The sequence below is a fragment of the Lissotriton helveticus genome, chromosome 1_1, assembly GCF_964261635.1.
Source record: "Lissotriton helveticus chromosome 1_1, aLisHel1.1, whole genome shotgun sequence".
NCBI classification, from domain to species: Eukaryota; Metazoa; Chordata; class Amphibia; order Caudata; family Salamandridae; genus Lissotriton; species Lissotriton helveticus.
Genome location: NC_136057.1, coordinates 1,172,633,234 through 1,172,655,077, shown reverse-complemented (window position 1 = coordinate 1,172,655,077; position 21,844 = coordinate 1,172,633,234). Strand labels below are relative to the sequence as shown.

General features: G+C 39.4%; 1 protein-coding gene across 2 annotated transcripts in view; it reads left to right on the top strand.

Moving 5' to 3' along the window:
- The window catches only part of GRM8 (glutamate metabotropic receptor 8), a 1,898,542-nt gene that overhangs the window by 1,014,004 nt on the left and 862,694 nt on the right, over nt 1-21,844 (top strand). For both annotated transcript variants that reach the window (XM_078679089.1, XM_078679093.1), the window contains exon 5: nt 13,634-13,834. In XM_078679089.1, the coding sequence (XP_078535215.1) occupies nt 13,634-13,834 (201 nt within the window). The remainder of the gene's footprint in view (nt 1-13,633; nt 13,835-21,844) is intronic.

Below are 21,844 nucleotides of genomic sequence, written 5' to 3'. Positions count from 1 at the left end.
ACTGTGCAATCCTTGTTAAATCTCTTTAACTCGTGGCTAGTTTTTGCTTGCTTTATTTGCAATAACGGGAACATTTAGAATCATGTTGAAAATGCATCATATTCATGTTGTGTTGTGTGGCTATGTTGATACATAGAGCCATGCATACCTTTTTTTTTTAAGAAGTTTTAATTGAGTTTTTCAAATACATAAGACAAAAGAGAAAATATAAACATTAAAATGGGAAAAAAGGGAGAAGCAATAATAAAATGTACATATCATAATTAAAATATATATTTAGGCAAATAACATATTGGTGTAATAGGAATGTAACAATTGGAGGAAGAAAGGAAGCAAAAGAAGGAGAAGAGGAGAAAGAAGAGAGAAAGAAAAGAAAAACAAAGAAAAAGAAAGGGAAGCAAGGTCTAAAATTGTATAGGAAAATAGTATAGAGAAAGGAAGAAAAGAACTAATGTATGGGAGTATAAGTAGAGAGATATGTAGTAAAAGGTAGCCAAAGAAGATCAGATTTAATTTTTGGAGAGAGAGATGGAGGAAACAGTAGCAATCCTGTGTTCATCACAAATAAAATTCCACCAAGTTACTAGAGATATTTTAGAGTTGTCTTTCCAGGAGGATAGGATAACTTTAAAAGCTAATGCAATAAAAAGGTCAAATAACATGGAAACAGAAGATGAATCAACAACATCAGATGATAACGATCCTAGAAAAACATTTTGTGATGATAAAGTAACATCGCATTTAAAAATTGACATGCAAATAGTCCAAACAGATTTCCAAAAGGATAACACCTTAGAACATTCATAAAGTTGATGTTTCAACATGCCCATATAATTAGAATAAGACCAACATAATGGAGAACAGGATGGTTAAAATTTAGAAATAGAAACAGGAGTAATAATAGCTCTATGGTAAATAAAATACAGAGATTGGGTTATACGAGCAGTAGCAGAGACTTTGAATAACTTAGACCACAATTTATCCCAGTTTGTGATAGGAAATGAAATGGACGAATCAGTTTCCCACGCAGTTTCAATACGGGATTTGGGTCTTTCAGGAACATTTGATAACAATAACTTATATACAAGAGCAGCTTAAGGTCTGTGAGTTGGAAATAAGAGGAATAGAGGAGTGGAAGGGGATAAAGATGGTGTATGAGTTGCAAGGAGAAAAGTGGCTAAGTGAGACTGTAAGGCATTGAAAATGATGTTATATTCATTGAGACAGGAATCAGGCAATTGATACTGTACTTGTATGGCATGAAAGGGAATAACAGAAGTTTGGTGAAGTAATTGGTGTACAAAAATAATACCCTTTTCCTTCCAGTATTTGTAATAGAATAATTTGCCTTTATATTTAGGAAATTTATTATACCATATAGTGGAGGATAAAAAACATTGAAACAAAGTAAAATCCTTAGAAAATGTGTTGTATAATAGATATTTGGAGTATTTTAAAATAGGGTTGGTAGATAGAAAAGTGCAGTTTGACATGAAAATGACATGTTGAAAAGAAAAGTATTGTAATAAGAACGTTCAAAAAGGATCCATCTGGAATGGGAATGTCAACAAAATCATAGGATAAAGCAAAGGATTGTTTAATCAAAAAAGCAGAGTGATTGAGAAGCGCACACCACCCTCATCCTTAGAACGAATACATGTAATTAGAGCAATACATGGACGTTTGTTATACCACAAAAATGTTATACAAGCAGAGTTAATTTGGGAAAAATAGGCAATGGGAATCCGAATAGTTAGCATAGACAATGTATATAAAACATGAGGTACAATCATCATTTTAATGGTATCTAACCTGCCCCACCAGGAAAGGTACAGGGGGGACAAAGTAAGGAGGAGTGTTTGGATTTTAGTGAGTAATGCATGAAACGTGAATTTAATTGTGGCACCTAGAGATGAAGAAAACCAAATACCAAGGTATTTAATTTTTGAAGGACACCAAGCAAAATTAGTATCATGAAACATAAATTGATAGCATATGGAGTTTAAAGGCAAGACTTCTGTATTTGAAAGGTTACATTTATAACCGGAAATACTAGAGTACAATCGAACTTCATTCATAAAATGCGGGAGAGAATCAGCAGGATTAGACATATAAATCAATATATCATCTGCGTAAGCAGATATTTTAGTTTCTATAGAATTATAATTGAAGCCAGTAATCTGCGAGTTAACACGAATACGCTCCAGGAATGGTTTAAGGCATAGGATGAATAGTAAAGGGGAAAGTGGACAACCCTGCCTTGTACCTCTGGATAAAGAAAAAAAAATGGAAAAATGATTATTAACAAAAATACTGGCTCTATGACAAAAATAAAGAAGTTTAATAAAAGAAATAAAAGAAGGCCCAAAACCAAACCATTGGAGAGCTTGAAACATAAATTGCCAATTGATACGGTCAAATGCTTTTTCGGCGTCTAAAGACAGGGCTGCGTGATTTGTTTTTTTTTGCCATATGAGATGATATTGGCAAACATTCGAGCATTATCAGATGCTAATCTACCCTTCACAAACCCAACTTGATAAGTTTTAACCAATAAGGGAATAATAGTTTCAAGTCGGGTTGCAAGAATTTTTGCAAAAATGTTGCAATCATAATTAATTAACGATATAGGACGATAATTTTTGCAGTAAGAGTGATCTTTATCAGGTTTAGGGATTATAACCATTAAAGCATTCATGAAAGATCCAGACGCTTTGGCGTCTGCGATGAAAGAATTAAAAAGTGCCAAAAGTTTGGGGACAAAAAAGGAAGTAAAGGTGGTGTAAAATTCAGCAGATAAACCATCAGGCCCTAGGGCTTTTGACTTTTTAAAATATTTGATAGCATTAGTTACCTCTTGAGGAGTGATATCTCTCTCTAATGCATTAAATTCATCAGGTAGAGAGGGTGGAGAAGGGAGACCTGAGAAAAAGGTATTAACATTTTGATTAGTGGGAAATTTGTCATCAGAATAAAGAGATTTATAGTATTCATGAAAGACCTCGGCAATGTCTTCATCTGATGAGAAGAGATTTTTAGTAGATTCATTAAGGATAGGACCAATGTTTTTACATTCAGATTTAATTTTCAAATAATTAGCTAACATCTTACCCGCTTTATTCTGACCTCCATGATATTTAGATTTGAATTTGAACAGAATATTACAAGTTTCAATTGTTGCCAATTTGTTAAGATCAGCTTTTGCTTTAATTAATTCATGAAGGACAGAAGATGATCGAGAAGTAAAATACATATGTTCTAAGTCTTTACGTTTTTGTAATTGATCCTCATATTTTTTCCTTGTGACTTTCTGTTTTTTTGAAGACATAAGAAATGGTAAAGGCACGAAAAGAGGCCTTGAAGGCATCCCAATTGTTAGGAACAGAAGTGTCTAATGGGTTATTAAAACTAAAACAATCATTAACAAAAGTGGTAGCTTGTTTAATAAAAAACATTATCTGATAATAAAAAATTATTACGTTTCCATCGACTAAATTGAGAAGATGTAAGTGAAAGGTCTAATACAGCGTGAACAGGTACATGGTCAGATATGAAAATGGAACCAATTTCAGAATTTTGAATAGAAAGAAGCAGGGATTTACTGACCAGAATATAATCAATTCTACAGCGAGTGTGATGTACATTGAAAAAAAGTATAGTCAAGCACATCAGGGTTACAAGTCCTCCAAACATCATACAATGAACGAGAGGCAATGGCCGATTGAAAAGCTTTATGAGATTTATCAGGATGAAATTTACATTTGGACAATCTATCAGAAAAGGGGTCCAACCAATGGTTAAAATCACCAGCGACAATAATATTAGGACAATCCAGTGAAGAAAGTAAAATTTGTACGACAATCTTTGCCATTACCCATCGTCCATCATCATCATTCTGTGTAGATAGAATTTGTACAGATAATGATTTATGAAACAATATAGCAGTGTCCCCCTTTTTGTTGGATGCAGGAGAAAAAACAACTTGACCCACCCATTGCCTTTTCAACTTAAGGGACTCTGCTTCAGTACAATGGGTTTCTTGAAGAAAAGAAATCTGAGAGTTAAGCTTGGATAAATGAGACAGTACCTTTTGCCTTTTGACTGGATTCCCAAGACCACGGACGTTCAACGTAACAAACGTACACATAATGGAGGGATAGGAGGGTGTAACATGGATGGAGTTGATACACTGCAAGAGTACAACCACAAGAAGAAACACACCACAGAAGAGGGTTATATATGGAAAATGCTACAAAAAAAACCACAGTACCAACATATACTTGCAGTAAGTCACTGACAAATACCGCCATGCATACCTTTGACCATACAGGACAGCTACTATAGTCCCTCTGGGTTTAGCTATTAGCTGAAGACTAACTAATGCAGTTTGATCATGGTTTCTAAAAACCAAAATATGATAGTGAGGTCATGGTGTTTGGAATGGTCATGGGGGCATATTTATGAGGGTGTTGCCTCATGCTTGCACCACGCAATGTGGTACATGCATGGCACAAACCTCTAAGTCATATTTATGAAGCCACACAAAGCAATGTTGAGTGGCTTTGAATGGACTAAATATTATGGAGCAATACAACACAGAGCAACTCAATCCGTTGCATTACTCAGCACAAGGAAGGTGTTTCGTGGCCATTGCAGTGGGTATTCCCACACAAATCCCATGGTTTTTGAAGCATTCCCAGATTTACCAAACTTGGTAAACCTGGAATGCACCACAAAGATAGGCCCTGCCAGGTGAGGTGTAAGGAGGAGAAATATGTTTATTTCTCCTACTTTTTTCCACTTTCTATGTATGCTGCCTGCAGCACATATAGAAAGAGGAAAACACCTCTATGGATTGTTTTTGTGCAGGAAGGTGCCCCTTCCTGCGCAAAAACAATCCTGCCTAAAACACAGGCTCCCTTGCACCATGGTGCAAGGGTACCTGTGTTGGCACTAGGCTGCCAAAACTGCACCAGTTCTAGAGGGAAAGAACAGGAATGCACCGTTTTGGGTAAATACGGTGCATTCCTGACCTTTTCCTGTAACGCAGGGCAGCGCAGCAAGGTAACTTGCAGCGCTGCCCAGCGCCACAATTCCCAGAAATATGCCACAGAGTGTTTAGGGAGAGGATGTGGACCACGATTAATTAACTGTTAAACATAGAATAAGAAACAGAAATTAATTATTGTGGCATACTCCCTCCACACATTTGTGGTATCTTGGACAAACTAGTTTAAATTCTGACCTGTGCTTCACTTCTTTTACCTGAAGAATTATGAAAAAACTGGAAAAAGCTTGAACACCTACAGATAATTCCTGTTTGTTATTTGGTCTTACTACTATAGTAGGCCAAATCTGGCTCATGGCCTTCATATTTGTATGTTATTGTGGGTGCTGGTGTCCCTTGGGCATGATATATCTTAGGCTACATGCCTTAGATGGTAGCTTATGGACTGGGGTAGAAGAGGACATTCGGGCCACGGATACAGCCGGATTCAGGTTTACGGGAGGGCAGTCGCCGAGTTGTAACTCTTCACTTGGCGTGAAGAAATGTATCCCCCGCCGTGAGCCCACGGGAGCGGGAACAAAAGTTCAGACACGGTTCTTTGGACACTGGAAAATCCAGAACGGTCCGTTGAGAATTGTGAGTCTTATAACACCTTTTTTCACACACCCCAAGGTTAGGGTACACCTTAGCGCGTGTATACCGCCAGGGGTGCACACTGGTCCTGAAGAAAGCTCGGCTGACCATAGCCACAAAGAGCAGAAACATGTCGACCATTTTATAAGGACACTAATGGTTCAGAATCTTAACCATGAGGTGCCAGTGATACCATTTTTAATGAGGACAGTTTAGTCTCTGAATAAAGTTTTTGCGAGACATTGCCTGTTTTCTTTTATCTGTACACAATCATTCCCCCTTTTTTTGCACTTCTCAAAAAACACATGAAACCAGCTCCGCTGTAACATCAGGCGTTGAAGCACACCGGGCAGACATTCGGTCTACCCGGTGGGAACCCCATGATAAAGCATGTCACCGACCAGGTCGGTGAGTGAGGGTTCTTTTTACTAACTTGGTTTAGTTCTTTCCCCTCACTATCCCTTCTCCGCCTTTCTTTTTTTTCCTTTTTGATATGATTTAGTGTGCTTGTCCTTAGGAAAAATCATCATTAGGAGAAAATTAATAGTACACTCTAGTTCACTCTTTTGTTGTTGAAGTAGAAGAGGACTGCTCACTATAATTCATTATTCCACCCATCACGTTTTCATATTCTTAGAGGCTATGAAAGATATGTTGGCCGCCTAACAAGTAGCAAGTGTACAGTACCTGCAAGTCTTTACAGCGGCATTAACTTTTGGTGTCACACTGGTTTAGCTGCATACTGGTTTTCACCAACCCAGACTTAAAGTTTAGATCAGGCAAAGCTAATTAGTTAAGAGGAAGCAGAATGCCAGTCTAGCAAACTCTCTTTACCTGTTATGCTTGGGACCCAAAGGGGACAGTCGCAGGGAGAAGCATTTATGAAATGTAAACAGTGCTTACACTATCAGAAGTAACTGATTACTTTTCATTATGCTTATTCATTGCTGTTTTCCTTTGTAAAACATTATAAATGTATTTTCACAGTATTGGGTTCTCAGGAGGTAATGTGGGGATTAATCAAAGAAGATAAGGAGTATCCCAACTAATTGTTTTTGTAGATTGATATTTCACAGAAGATATATCAATGATAAGCACATGTAGTGTGCCTTTCAAACATATTTTAATACTCCCAATGCCACAAGTGGAATACATCAGCAAATAAATAGGGACCTGGGGTCAGATGTACCAAGCAATTTTGCAGTCAAAATCCCTGTGATTCGCACATAGTTAGCATACACAAAATGGCTTTGTGATAAGTACTAAACCCATTTTCCAAAAGGTTAGCGAATTGCAAAAATGGATTTAGAAATGGATTCTTGCAGTTTTGAATGAGCCTGTTTGAGGCAACTCTTCCATATTGCAATTCAGCTTGCAATTTATCAATGGTTTGGAACTGCAATTATAATTGCAAACTATTGAAAATATACTGACTCATCAAAGGAGGTGCTAACCCATTCAGAAAGGGGAAAAAGGTCCTGTTGAGATCCCTTTGTGAGTGTTGAAAAACGTTTCTGGGGGAGAAGTACTAGAGGCTGAGACAGCACAGAGTTGGTACTGGATATTGGAAGGTGTGGTACACTTTGGGAAGAGGATTGCAGAAATTGCTGGCATGAAAGGAGTGCAATATTGATGAATGTATGCATGTAGACATTAGTTATGACCAGGCATTTTAACCTATAATGGCATATGATAGTATTTCTTTGAAGGTGATGGCTTGAATCCTAGTATATCTGCATAAAATGGGGGTTAAAATGCCAATGGCAACGAAATATGACATTTATTTGCTTCCATAACAGATGTTTTCTATTGCTCCTGAACTTATTGCTCCATTCTTAACATCACTGTTGTCACTTCTTTGATGCCATCAGCCATGTGGTTAATATTATGTTACTTCATGTGATGTCATTGGATGTGAATGGGCATGCGATGTCACTCCTGCTACCACTGCCATTTTGGTGAACCAATGTTCATGATTGGTCAATGGCCAAAGTTCCTGAAGGCTAATATGCATAAACTCTCTTGAAACTCCCAGCCTGTGATCAGTATGGGAAAAGGTGTGAAAGAGGTGGGAAATTCCTCCAAAGAGCACACAGCAGGTTAACTTGAATGGGCTGAGATGACTCCTCTTAGTGCAATCAAATATATAGGATGGGGGCTTTGGGCATTCTGTTGATACTACAGTGCCAAACCTTGCCTGACACCTCTGTTGAGCCACATGTAATACATTGGCACACTTGAAAGAGAGCAAACATGATACCAAAACAATTCTTCCCTCTCTGGGTTACTGAAGGATCCTTCTTTTATTCTACCAGATATCTGTCTCTGGGTTTGTTGTGTGTATAGTGCCGGTTTCATACTGAATTCTAGTATTAGATGTTAAAGGACCCTTGATATATCCATAGTGCACATCTCTTCATACCCACATCCCTCAGAGCCCAAGTGTATTGTGTCTGCAGTCCTTCACCATCTTGAAAATGCCCTGATATTTGGTATTTTGGGCTTGACTGCAGTAATGCAAACAGAAACTACTGAAAAAGTGAGCAGGTTTGCGTCTGGAAAGTTTTGCCCCATTTGTTAGCAAGTGACCAGGTGTCACACGACTCACTAGCTGGTGTAAGGCTTAAACATGGCACCCAAGGCACCTGGACAGGACAATTTCAAGATCTGCAGAAAAACAAAGAGAACTGGACCTGTTGTCCGTGATCTGTGAGGAGCTCTGAAGGACAGGACCAGCTCCTCTTATACCCAGGAAAAATAGGTCAGGGACATAAAAAACTGCAAGCAGCATTTTCCCTGCAATTCCCATCTGATGGGTAGCCTAAACTTGGACTGAAGTTTGCTTGTGAACTCTGCCTGGGACCCTGAGAGTCTCTAAGTGCATTCCCCCACTCCACGCCTCATGTCAGGGGGGTTTAGAAGTGCACTCCTGTGGTTGCTTGGGCACCAGTAAAATGTTCGGAAACTTTTGCTTCAGAGCTAAGCGGACCTACTGTGAAAAATACCCTATCACTAGTTCCATGGCATCAGATTTAATTTCAGTGCCACCCACCTGAAACACTCCAGAATCTATAAAAAAAATGACCAAGTCCTTTTCTGTTTTTGGACTTAGAAACTCTTTTACTAAAACCTCAAAAGCACCAGAGCCTTAGCAAGATCAACCTGCTTAAGGTATCCATCTATCTGTTTCGCAATAGCAGCTACAAATTCAGATTTGTCCCATGAAAGACAGCTTTTTCTTTCAAAAAATTGATGAAGTTCCTTTTTGGATTAGGGCCTTGAAACTTTTTCAAACTTCTTAACTTCCAGACATTCACCAAGACCAACCCACATGGTGTATTCAAATAGATTTTCATCACGGTCAGCCTCAAATCGTGCCTAAGTCCCATTCTACCATGAAAATTGACATCAATTGGAACTTTGCTCTTTTAGGTGCCATTTTCACTTAAATCTTTCAAAATTCATATCTCTGGTTCCCCTTATTGGATTTTTGTCTTTTTGATGTATTTTGTTCATTAACCTTTTCTCTATGTTTCTAATTTGGTTTATGATTTTTATTGTTTGGCGTTTTGAATTTATCACTGTTTTGGTACTGCATAAATACTTTACACATTGCCCTAAATTAAGCCTGTCTGCTCTGTGCCATAACTACCGGAGTTTGAGCTCAGGTTAATTCAGTGTCTTTGAGGATTCAATCTGAAAAGAGTTGTGATAAGTCCTTGAGGTGACCAGATGCACACCGCAAATAATAATCCAATTTCTTACTTGAGGTTAGTAAAGAGTCATTCACTATTAAAGAGGCTGGTACATCTAAAAAGAGTGGATTAAGACAGGCCTCTTATATTGAGGTTCTTTTTATGCTCAATTGATAGTAGTGTGTGTGGTAAGCTTACCATTTGACTCTATGTTATCAGCTAATCAGTTTTCCAGACCTGGGCTTCACTTTAACAACCTAATGCAGTCTGGCTATTGTATATTGCATTCTTGGTTCACTAAGACAATGGCACTAACGCACTTGAAAAGATTGACTTAAAAAAAGGGAAATCAATGACAGAAATAGAGTATCCCTAATGACATGGAGTCATCATCTTATAACCATAACCGGTGGACGGGGGTACAGTCTGAGAGGCAGACATTGAATCTGTTCTCAAAAGCTTATTGATACTGAGACCACATATAAACAAATGGTTTGTGTACATAGTAGGTGTACTTATGTCAAAAAATAAACCCTCTAATTTAGCTTCTAGAAGGTCAATGAGTTGTTTGAAACAGTTATCAAATTGCCAAATGTAAATCAGGAATATCTTACAGATCAGGCATGTTAGTCCAATAGATTTAAACAATGTTAACCAGAAATGAAAAAAGTAGTTAAAGGACCAGGAAAGTGTGACCATGATGAAAGAGTGAAATTGTAACCTTATTGTCCGATCACCTTTTGGTGCCATAATTGGGCAATCTTGTCACTAATTGATTTAAAGGGCGGAGGCCCAATTACAATGCAAGTCAATCAGAAAAACATTCTTCTTGGAATATTTCTAATGACAAAAGGGTCGGTTCCACTAGTAATAGTCACTGAAGCTTGCCCAGGGAGGTCCCAGTCTAAATGGCCACTTTGTAGGGGAGGGCTGCAAACTTCGCTCCGCCGGAGGAGTTGGCAGAGTTGTGCCACTCTGCAGTCTGCTTGGAGAACAGAGTTCTGCAAAAACTATGCCAACTGCAATGTGGCAGAATTGACTGGCACCCACACCCACCTAGTGGAGAATGATTTTTGTACTTTGTCTAAAACTCTGCTGCAGTAACTGGACTGATTTCCTGAAAGTAAGGAAGGCTGGGGTGTGTACTAAAGAAGAAGGAAAGCCCACCTGCAAGAGGGTAGAGTGTCAGAGGAGGATCATATTAACATATGCCATTAGAAACTGGGTAAACAATAGGCAATGGGAGGATTGCTGTGTGGCCATAATGGTATTATTTTCACCTGTATGTGCAAGATGGTGAGTTGATGAAATTTGGGTTTACAAGACTTGTCCACTGTTGTGCAGTCTATTTTGAATGTGGTACGGCTCCTCCTGTGATGGCCTTTGCATGCCCCCTCTTAGTGAGTTGGAGGCAAAGGTCTCCCCGTTCTGCTGGGTCTTCAATCTTGCATGGCGTGAAAGAACTACAATTTTCCTGTTTTTACCTCTCTCGACCTGGCCTCCAACCCCACTGCCAGGGCCCAACGACCACTAGACTACAAGGGCATTGGCATTGTTTCTCCCCCAGACTCGTCATTTCAAGTATTCCTCAAGTATTTTTTGTGCCCCATCCGCCAATGCCCGTTCTCATTGCAAGGGACAGATCAGAATGGATGAAATACATGCACAGCTGGGGTGTCCTGCCACATCACTGTTTGACGAGGATCCCAGTATTTAGTGAGAGAAGGACACTCAAGAAGAACTGAAGAGACGGCACACATACAGTTTGTCGATTTTATTTATGCATTAATTTAGGCAAGTCCATTGAGTGGAGCCATTGTGGTGAAGGTGGTTTGGCTGGAAGGAATGCCTACACCATTTTAATGAGATGATCAGCAGGTTTCCATGCAAGCATTCTCTGGTGAGTTTGGCTTCTCATCACCAAGGCCTTCCTTATTACAATGATTGGACTACTAATCACAATTGGATCGGCAGGTTTTCTGCCACATGTCATTACTGAAACCTGCAGTATTGCCAATCACAGGTACGGGAATACCATATTAGTAAATCGGAGTCTCCCATGATGCAGTGACGAGGGCCGAAATGCATCACTGCATACAGTGGAATTATTACTAAAATAAAGAGGTGACATATGCATGTTCTTCTAGTAGTTAAAAAATAAATACTTAAAATATCTCTTGTGTAGCAACGTCCCAAAATAGGCCTGTTTTCTACAAGATTGTATTATATTTAGCATGGATGCCATGGAATGAATACACCTGAATGTTGGTAAATGTTGCTGTCCAAATGTAAAGCTTGATACCATATTTGTTCTCTTCAGCAGATCTGCCAATTGAACTGCTGTTTCTATACACGTGGCAAACTCTGCCCACTTCCCCTTCCTTTGTACTTTTTCACTTGCAGAAAGCACAAATTGTGCAGCGAGTGGTTTATAATCACTAAGTTGAACCTGAACAGGGCGTGGCACTGAGCATGCTGGGGCATCGATTAGGAAGCACTGAGACTGGGGTTTCATTGATTCTGGTTCTAAGTCTTTCCTGAATGCTGAGTAGTCTGTGACATTCTAAGTATGGGCACACATCGGCCTCCAGGTTCTGCCATGAGTGCCAAGAAAACACCGTTGATTTTACTAAATCTGTAGTGCAGTTCCCGAGCGATGCCTGAAGGATCAAGACTGCATGGAAAAAATGTAAAGCTCAGAGATTAGTAACAAGTGGATATTCAGCTCTTGGCACATTTGCTGATGGAGAATGGAGGAAAAAATCCCTGCAGCCCACATATTTTTCTGTGACATGTAGTGAGGAAGCGGAGAATGTGAGAAACGCTTTCCTTGCTGTTGCTCATAATTCTCTGCAGTTGCATGTCACGCTAACAGCAGAGCCTTTGTACTCCTTATTCCCACTTAAATATCTGCGCAGAAATAGTAAATATTCTGATTAATATCCTAAATGTCCCTCTTCTCTAGATGTAATGCTGGAGACGACTGATACAACTCCACCTGCTCATGGAATTCTGTGGAATTTGGTGTCGTTTTCCAGTCATTCTGATTTTGAAACTCCACGAGCTCTGCCCAGCCCAATTATTTACTGCACTGAAAATGTGTTCAGCTGGATCTCATGGATTAGGTTTTTAACCTCATGAAGCCATGCCTGGCTCTGGCTTCCAGCCTTTTCCTGCTGGAGGATTTTAGGAACTAAAAAAGTGATTACGTCCTAAGATAAATTATTGGCACAGGGCGGAGTGGAAAATTCATCCAAGCAATAAAGTGACCACCGCGGCTTCTATATCCACATTTATCTTGCTCAGAGCTGTTGGTTCCAAAACCAAGGTCTTCAGTGGGAGTTTGACAATTAGTTATCAGATTTTGAGGGATTGTTAGTTGGATGGTAGCCCACCACAAGTAATAATGTCACTATTCATGCAGATCCTGTAAAGATTTCAGTAATTTAAATCTGAGCTGAACTCCTGGTAGCTATAGCATAGAGCAGACAGGCATAACTTAAGAAAATATGTAAAGTGTTTAGAATTATCAAAATAGTTAAAAAGTAAAAAAAGCAACACAATAAAAATCTTAATCCAATTTAGTGTGGAAATAGAGGATATTTTAAAGAACAAACTGACAAAAATCCAAGAAGAGGAACTTGAGATATGACATTTGAAAGTTTTAAAAAAATAGCTCCAAAATGTGCAAAGTACCAACAGCTGACACCTGGTTGTGGTGGACTGAGACAAGGCTATGGTATGAGGTTGACCATGATGGAGCTTGGTTCAATACAAGGTTGAGGTTTTCTGGTCAAAGAATTTGCCTTTGGACTTAGAAAATTTTCTAAACATTAGAGACCTCAGCAAGGCAAGGCTGCAGGCTGAATCCGAAATGGGTTCATGGACGACGGGTTGACCAAGGATGAGGTCTCAGTGAAGCTGTCAACAAAGGTGTGAAGAGTTCAGAATGGGGATTATACAAAGTTTGCACCTGGAAGCCGTTGTTGTGATTTTTTTACCTCCTTTCATTAACATATTTAAATTTATTGATTCTTCACAATATATATTTTGTTTCTTGTTTAAGCATAATAATCTTACAGAATAGTGAATAAGGCAATGCATAAAACCTACAGCTCATCCTCTTCTGATCCTTCTCTGAATATACTAATTTGATGTACAGAAATTGGGATGCACTTCCCTGGCCAAATGGTTGTAACACAATTGCAGTCTTTTTTTTTTACATTTCAGCTCAAAGATGGTTATTGCTGCACATATGAAAAAATGAAGGCTAAATTCATTAAACTCTTTGTTTCAGGATTGGAGCGCATTGGTAGGGATTCCAGCTATGAGCAAGAAGGAAAGGTCCAGTTTGTTATTGATGCTGTCTATTCCATGGCCCATGCTCTGAACAATATGCACAAGGAACTCTGCCCTGGATCCATTGGGCTGTGCTCAAGAATGAGTGTGATCGAGGGCAAGGAGCTACTTAGTTACATTCGGGCAGTGAACTTCAATGGTAAGACAATATGTTTTGTCTCATTTTCTGTTTTAAATAGCTATGGCTTGGACTGCTCAAAGTACAGATGGCAGTTTCATTGCACCATCTTATAGGTTTTGTAACGTGCTACTGACTAACAAAACAACAATTTGTATGAGATACTGGCATCTAGAAGATATTCATGAGCTATTTAGGTTGTTGTGGTTGAAAAGAATGCAATATGCATGCTCATGGAAAACTATTGTTTCGTAAGAAAGAAATAGACATATGTGCACCTGTATATTACTGCAGACGATTTGCACACATCCTTAAATTTACATTTTGTAAAATGAAGAAAATGTACTTAAAACTCATGAAACTATATCTTGTGTATTCCATACCATGAGTCTGACTCACCCACACACACGCACATGTTAAAACAAAATGTAGTGCATTTAGTACAATATGGCATAGCAAAATGCTATTATTTTCATATGGTATCTGATTAAATGAAAACCTTAAAGTCATTCTAGTAATACTTGGAACATGTTACGTGGCCGATGCTATATTTATTCATAGGTCCTACATGCGGAGCAGCTGGGCTACATCTGAGTGTAACTCAGGCAGAGCTTTGATTTTGAGGCAAGCAGATTAAGTTAGGATGTTATGTCTTTAAATTTTCTCTTGAGAGTAATTTTGTAATGTCTTGACCTCCTTCCTCAATGATATGCATTTCAAATTGCCATCCGTGTTGTTACATGTTCCATAGTTAGAGAACAGAGAATGCTGATCTGTTTTGCTGTAACTTCTTTTTCTTATGGTGTGTTGTGATTAGATACATGGATGAATGGTTGTACCTACATTGACCTGGCCAATCTATAATCATATAAAGATAAACATATGGAGAGCCCTGTATTCAGCTGGTCTCACGAACCAGGCATAGGATTTTCATATCCACTCTCGACTTGTTAGTAAGCTAGTGCGTATGATATAAGGCCCTTTTGTTTGCTGTTCTTAAGGATCAGTGCTACTTAGTCTGCATCTATTATAGTTTATTTATTCTTAATAATGATAACCACTAGTAGATCACAATGATGTAATGAACATAATGCTGAATGAAGGCTCCAAAGAGTGGACTTCAATGTGTACTTCAATGTTGTGTGAGGAACAATGGTGTGATGTTCTCAAATCATGAAGAGTCTGGTATTTGGATATAGAAGAAGAGGAACATACTGTAAGGATTGTCCCATGCCGTAAGGATGGGGGATCTCAAATCACGTATTGCAATTCTCGCTCCCACAACATCAAGAGATAGGTACTTTTGTCTTTATCTATGCAGGATGACTTTCATACGGCTTTCGATAGTCAAAGTTTCTGTGGTTGTATTAGCTCTACTTCCATTGTAAGTACCTCAATAATATGTATATCTTCACCATACTTCCAAACTATGTCTAAGTAAGACATCAGCCATTGGGCAGAGATAAGTGTTAAATGGCAGTGAGTAGAGCGGGAGGGTAAAGAAGCACAATGTAGTCTGGTTAGGGCATAACCCCAATCGTTCTTTCATTTCGCAGGCCGGATGCCTATTTTAAAACAATGGAGGTGAGTTGTGGTCATGGACAACGAATGTATTATTCTTGTTTTCAGGCTAGGTGTTCTTTCATGTCAAAGACAGCAGAAAAATCTGGTGGCAGTCGTACAGCAGTGTTGTTCATTACCTCTTCCTAATGACTGTGCTCTTGTTAAGCAAGGTTGGCTCCATTGTGTGCGGAGTGCGAAAGTCTGACTGGCTGTCTTGAGAAGAATCACAACCCATGGCCCAGTAATGGTCTAAAGCAACAGTGAAGTTGCTTCATGAGTTAGGACATTTGGCAAAAACCATCCTTAATATCATCAATCAAACTTTATTGAGCTTAAGTAGCCAATAAAGTGTACATCCAAAAACAAAATACATTTAATTTACATAAAATTAAGACTGTTCCTATTTCCTTACTCGCAATTCTAAATCACAAAATATCCACAGATACTTCATATCTAAAATGACTTAAGGCACACAATAGAGAATTAAAACAATATTACAATGTCCCATATCTTTTCTTAACAACCAGCACACTGCAAATATAGTTAACCACTGCAGTATAAGCATTCATACTACTTAAATGTTGCAGGAAAACAAGAGCTGTCCTATGCTATCTATTTCTACCAGCTAGGAATATTTGGTCAAAAATGTATTTCGCAGATATGAGTAAAGCTTTAAAAAAATGCACAAAGTGCAGTGTGTATGAGGTGAAATATTGTCCCTAGGACAAATCTGAGGAAGTGAAGACTGAACACTGTGACAAGGGAATGCCACTAAGAAATGTATGATGTTAAAACAAAATCTTGTAAGATAAAATATGTGCTTGGAATCAAAAATTCCTACAAGATAAAATTCACCACCTGTGAATATATAAGTGAGGAATAGCAGTCAGGCCATCATACAACCCTGGTGTACCTCTGAGGAATATTTAATCAAAGGCAAAAGTTCCCAATTTGCTCCATTTCAAATCCTGTCTACAGTGTTCCAGTGCATCCTACGTAATAGGTGGATCAGACCTCGTTCTACTTTCATCCTCTCCATGGTATCCCTTAGATTTACTCTATTTACCAGATCAAAAATACAGGAGAGGTCCATAAAAGCTAAGTGGATGGAACTTCTTGTGGCTTTGACATGTTATGTTATGTTATGTTATAAAAGCTTGTAAAGCGCGCAGCTGCTCCAGCGAAGGGGCGTCCCGGCGCTAAATCCAGAAGAAGGAACCAAGAGTTGAAAAACGGAGTAGGCACAATCAAGAAGGAATTTTACGGAAAAAAATGAGTTGTTATGGCTTTTCTAAAGACGGGTAGACTTTCCATTTCTCTAATGTGAGTTGGTAGAGCATTCCAAGCTTTTGCTGCAAGAACACGGAAAGAGCGTCCTCCCGCTCTACTACGTTTGAACCGCGGAACTTCAACCAGGTTTTGACCAGCCGAACGTGGTGCCCGCGAGGGGACATACCAGTTCAGTAGCGTACCGAGCATCTTAGGAGTAGCCAGTCTCAAGATTTTAAACGAGATACAGAGAGTCTTAAACTGTATTGGTTGGGCTACTGACAGCCAATGGAGCCCTCGGATGGTAGCGGAAATAGGACTGGGCAGACCTACAAGAGCTCTGGCAGCCGCATTTTTAATACGTTGCATTCGGGTGATTTCTGCCTGGTTAGCACCTAGCAGCAGTGAACAGGCATAGTCAAGTCTAGATAGCACTGTGGCCTGGACAATCAGCTGCCTGGTGGCCGAATCAAAAAATTTCAGAACAGGTTTGCGGCTGAGTAAGATACCGAAGCAAGTGGCGGCACCTTTTTTTTTTTGGCCCCGGGGCTTTCCCCAAAGTAGATGGCCACCAGTGGTCTCCCCACAAATGGGTGTTCCTGCCAACCAATAATATCTCTGTAGCAGCGTTTAACTGAAGACAGTTAGTTGTCATCCAATCAGCCACCGTGGACAGCCCGGCTTTGAATCTGACATGGTCCCCAATCAAACCTTCCGTAAGGGCGACCACCAGCTGCGAATCGTCAGCATATGAGAAGATGTTGAGGTCCCATACTTTGGCGACCGCAGCAAGTGGTTGTACGTAAAGGTTGAACAACTTTTTCCCAACTATTCACGAAGGTTGAGGTACTCTTCTACAGCACCTAACCCTGGGCAACAACCATACTGCTTCACAGACAGCACGTTCTTATCCTTATCTATATCTTATCTTAGAGCTATCTAGGAGGGAGATGAGATTATCTATTCCCTTTTTTGAAAATGGGCACTACCATTGCCTCCTTCCATTAAGGTACCAGTTGACCTGTTATAGCAGCCCCAATTTCTTTGTTTAGTAAGGGGACTGGAAAATTACATTTCCTTTAAAGAGGTCCTGGGTACACTGGAGTTTTACCGGGAGGACTTAAGTTAATTGCGCCAGGCCACTTGTAATGAGGATGCAGTTATTACATTTACAATTCAAAGATAATGTGCCATACCTTAAATGCATTCAAAGAATGTCTATATGTTCCCTCAAAAAATAAATTGGTATGAAATGGTGCTGCATTTACCATGCATAAACACAGTCGTATGCCTTCAGCAGAGCTGCTAAAATCTAATGTCCCCGCAGAGATTATATACAGGAAAAGGGATTTAATTGCCCAGCTAGCAAGCATATTAAAAAAGAACAATGATGTGTAACTTCTTTGAGATTACAGATGTTAATTTTTGTATAGGTTAATTATTTCTTAGAGTACACTTACATCACTGAGCAGTCCCGTATTGAGGTTTACTGGAGACGGCACAGAGGAAGCTAAAGGATCATAATGAGAACGTAAAAGTCAAGGAGCTGAAAGAGACATTTTTTTCAGCATATGTTTGAAAAGGTCATGGTTTTAAAGTTCTTTGAGAGACCGAGAGAGTGTGTTCTAACGTCGTGTCGTGCAAACCGAGAAGGCGTTGCCACTTCTGATATCTTTTAAAGCATTGTTCAAGAAAAATTGCACTGGCCAGCTCGAATGAACCAGACAAATTGGCTTAACTAGAAACGCCTCTCCAAACTAGGCTCCTTAAACGAGTAGCCTGTAAGCCACTGTTAGCTCTCCAACTATCCGTTTGTAGCCGATTATACTAAACTAGAAGGTTTTGCTTGATTGAAATAATATATGTATATCGAAATTGAAAAGTGGGCATCTGAGATGTAAATGTATGTATATTCGAAATTTATGAGCTGATGTTTGAAACAAATGGTGGATTTTCACAAATATGGATTAAAAGATGATATTTGAGTGAAAACTCCTGCGGCTTTGGGTAGGCTTACTTTTAATAATATTATCTTGATTCCAAGGGCACTCGAGCTATGGCTGTTATGAATTACTAATGGAGTGGCTTCCACATTGACAAAGCTCTTTTTGCTTCTCTGATGGCAGATGTGTTTGATGCACTGAGGTGGTGGCTTCTAACGTCTAATGTGGTCACTGTTAAAAATGTAATAGCATTAGTAGCTCGGGTTGATTTTCTTTGAACATAAGTAGCTCTTATTGCAGGAAATGATGGTGCCCCCTGCTCTAAGCGGTAACCAATGCAAGCTTTCCTTAGCTCCTGTTGCATTCTGTTGCCAGTGAAGGCCAAGGAGTACATAAGGAGTACATAAGAAGATGTGTTTTGAAGTCCCTGTGGCTGAGCTATTAAGTGGTTAAACAGTTCTAATTAGGAACTGTTGGCAAAATCCGTACAAGAAGTAACCACTGTAAAACTCCCTGAACGCTTCAGAGAAAACCCAGGAAGTAAAACCTCTTTAGGAGATGAAGGCTGTAAACTCATGAATTGTGATCAAAAGAGGGAAGAGGAATTATGCGTCCATTCAGTTCCCCTGAATAGGTACCTCAATCATCATGCGCAGGAATGGACACTTGTATCTACAATAACCTTTGGTTATCCTTTGAAAACCCTCATAGACGTTGTGATGTTATAAGTGCGGTATATCTTTTGTCCGCCCCTTCTCTAACGTCATGGCATATTCATCGGGTTAACAAATGACGTGCTATATGCCTGCCTCACCCGAGGCAACCTCTGGAAAGAGTAGAAGTGTCCAGAAATGAAAAAATGCACTTGTCCAGAGGATTTTAGTGTAGTGCTAGTGAGCCAAAAAATTCTAAAAACTATTTAACACCCGAACACACAATTTATTGAAAAAAATGGTGTAAATAGTGATTAAAAATAGTGGTATATGAGGTAATCGAGTTACAGGACTACCATATAACTCCATCTAGGTCAACATGTTTCAGCTCTAATTGGCCCGAGGGGTCTATAGAGCTTTCGTCAGGACAATACATAAAAACAGGCTGAATACTCACACTATTCGTGTAGTGTTCAATGGAAGTATGAAAGTATCACACTCAATTTCCTGTGTTTAGGAAAAACAAATATAAGAACAATTGTACATAGCGGCATATAGCATGCACAGCAGGAGACTCGAATTTTGTGGCCCGGTGCAGAGAAGTGATATAAATTACATCAAACTCCATTAATATACTTATGTGCATCACGTTATGGATACAATACTACATAGAAGTGGTGGAGAAATAGAACAATGGATCGTGACACTGGGATTTCAAAGTGATATAAAATGAAATTCATGGTCATTAAGTAATTCGTGAAAGTTCCTATAGATAACCCTAAAGCCCATAAGGTGGATTTAGGCACGAGGGTCTGACATTGTGCGTCATGCAAGTAGTCTTACAATTCATGCGCTAGAAATATTTGTACCTTAAATTGTAGGAAATCTCTCCGCATCAGAAGGGATATCAGAGTCGCTTGTTACAAGGCATTCGCTGGAATAATAATAAAGGGCAACAAGGTATCGTAATGACAGCAAGAGCGCAGCCGTTACTCACTGCGTTTGGTTAGCCGCTCTTCTGGCGCCATCCTTACCCTCGTGTACGCTGAAATTGCTGCTAGTGCTGACTCTGCCCCCTGAAAGAGGAACTGCAAACCCTCGTTTGTTTTTAACATCATGAAAAATAACAAGGGACTGCTGACAACCATGGTTCTTAAAGAGGCAGAAAACATTTGTTAACGATCTCAAGAGTACAAAATAATGATATAGGAGCGAATTGATGTCACTATTTTTCAAAAATGTCGTAAATAATCACATGGATTATGTTGGAAAAGACTCTTCTATGGAAAATTAAGGGTCTCTTATTCGATGTGATATATAGTATGATTCAGCACAAATGAGTGGGGGTTAAAGAGGATATATTACGAGCAGGGAACATATTGAAATATCAATAATTTCTAATATTGATTTAATCCCACTCAAAAGGTTTTACGTGAGTACATCACAAACAGGAAACAATATAAAATATCAAGGGTTTCTTATTTAATATGATATTTCATATAGTCCCTCTTGAATGTTTTAGGGTTCAAGCGAATATATCATGAACATGGGTTGAGGGTTAACAGGTGGATCAGGGACCCGGTGGCCATTTAGTAAAATTGGTGCCACGGAATATTGTCGTTCATCCCATGTATGTGGGTTCCCAAACGATCGACCCATCTTTGTTCCCTTTCAAAGAGTGTGTGTTCAGCATCAGTATGTTTCTCATGGAGTTTTTCCAGCACTGTCCATCTAAGATCATCACACGAATGTCCAGCTGTCACAAAATGTGTGCAAAGTTTTGTTGTGCTTTTCTTGAGACGTATGTTGCTCCTATGTTCCCCTATGCGAGTCTTTACCTTATGACAGGTCATCCCCACATATTTTTGTTGACAGGGGCATGTAACGAGGTACACCACATGAGTGGAATTACAGTTTGTGTGTTGCCTCTGAGTCCATAGTAGGCTGTCGGTCAGTTGTAGGGTCTTGGTTGGATTAGTGAATTTACAAACTCCACAGGTGCCACATGGAAAATGGCCTGTTATTGGGGTCATATTGATGTTCCTTATAGTCGTCGTGGTGAGTCTTTTCCTGGGGCGAGTGTGCACTAACACATCTTTGAGATTTTTTGTCCTCCGGTTGGCAAATCTCGGCTTGGGCCAATCGAAATTCCCTGAGGTCACTATTGACCAATTCTTCCTTATGAGTTTTTGTACCTGGTACGAGGCTGGGCAGAAAGTAGTCACACATGTGACAAGGTCCTTCACTGGTTCCTTGTGATAGCTCTGTAACAGACACTCCCTTGGTTGGTTTTGAGCTCTTTTTTTACATTTGGCGATGGTTTGTGGAGTATAGTTCCTCGCTCGTAGTTTTTTACTTAAAATTGTAGCCTGTTGTTTGTAATCACTTGGTTTGCTACAATTTCGCTTGTGTCTCAGGAACTGACTATAAGGGAGATTGTCTCTTAGAGGTTGGGGATGGAAACTGAAATATGACAGTAGGCTATTTTTAGCTGTAGGTTTCGTATATGTCCTTGTCTCTAGTTTCCCATTCTCAGAAAATATAGTCAGGTCCAAAAAGTCTATACCTTCTCTGTTGGCGGTAGAAGTGAACCGTAGCCAACG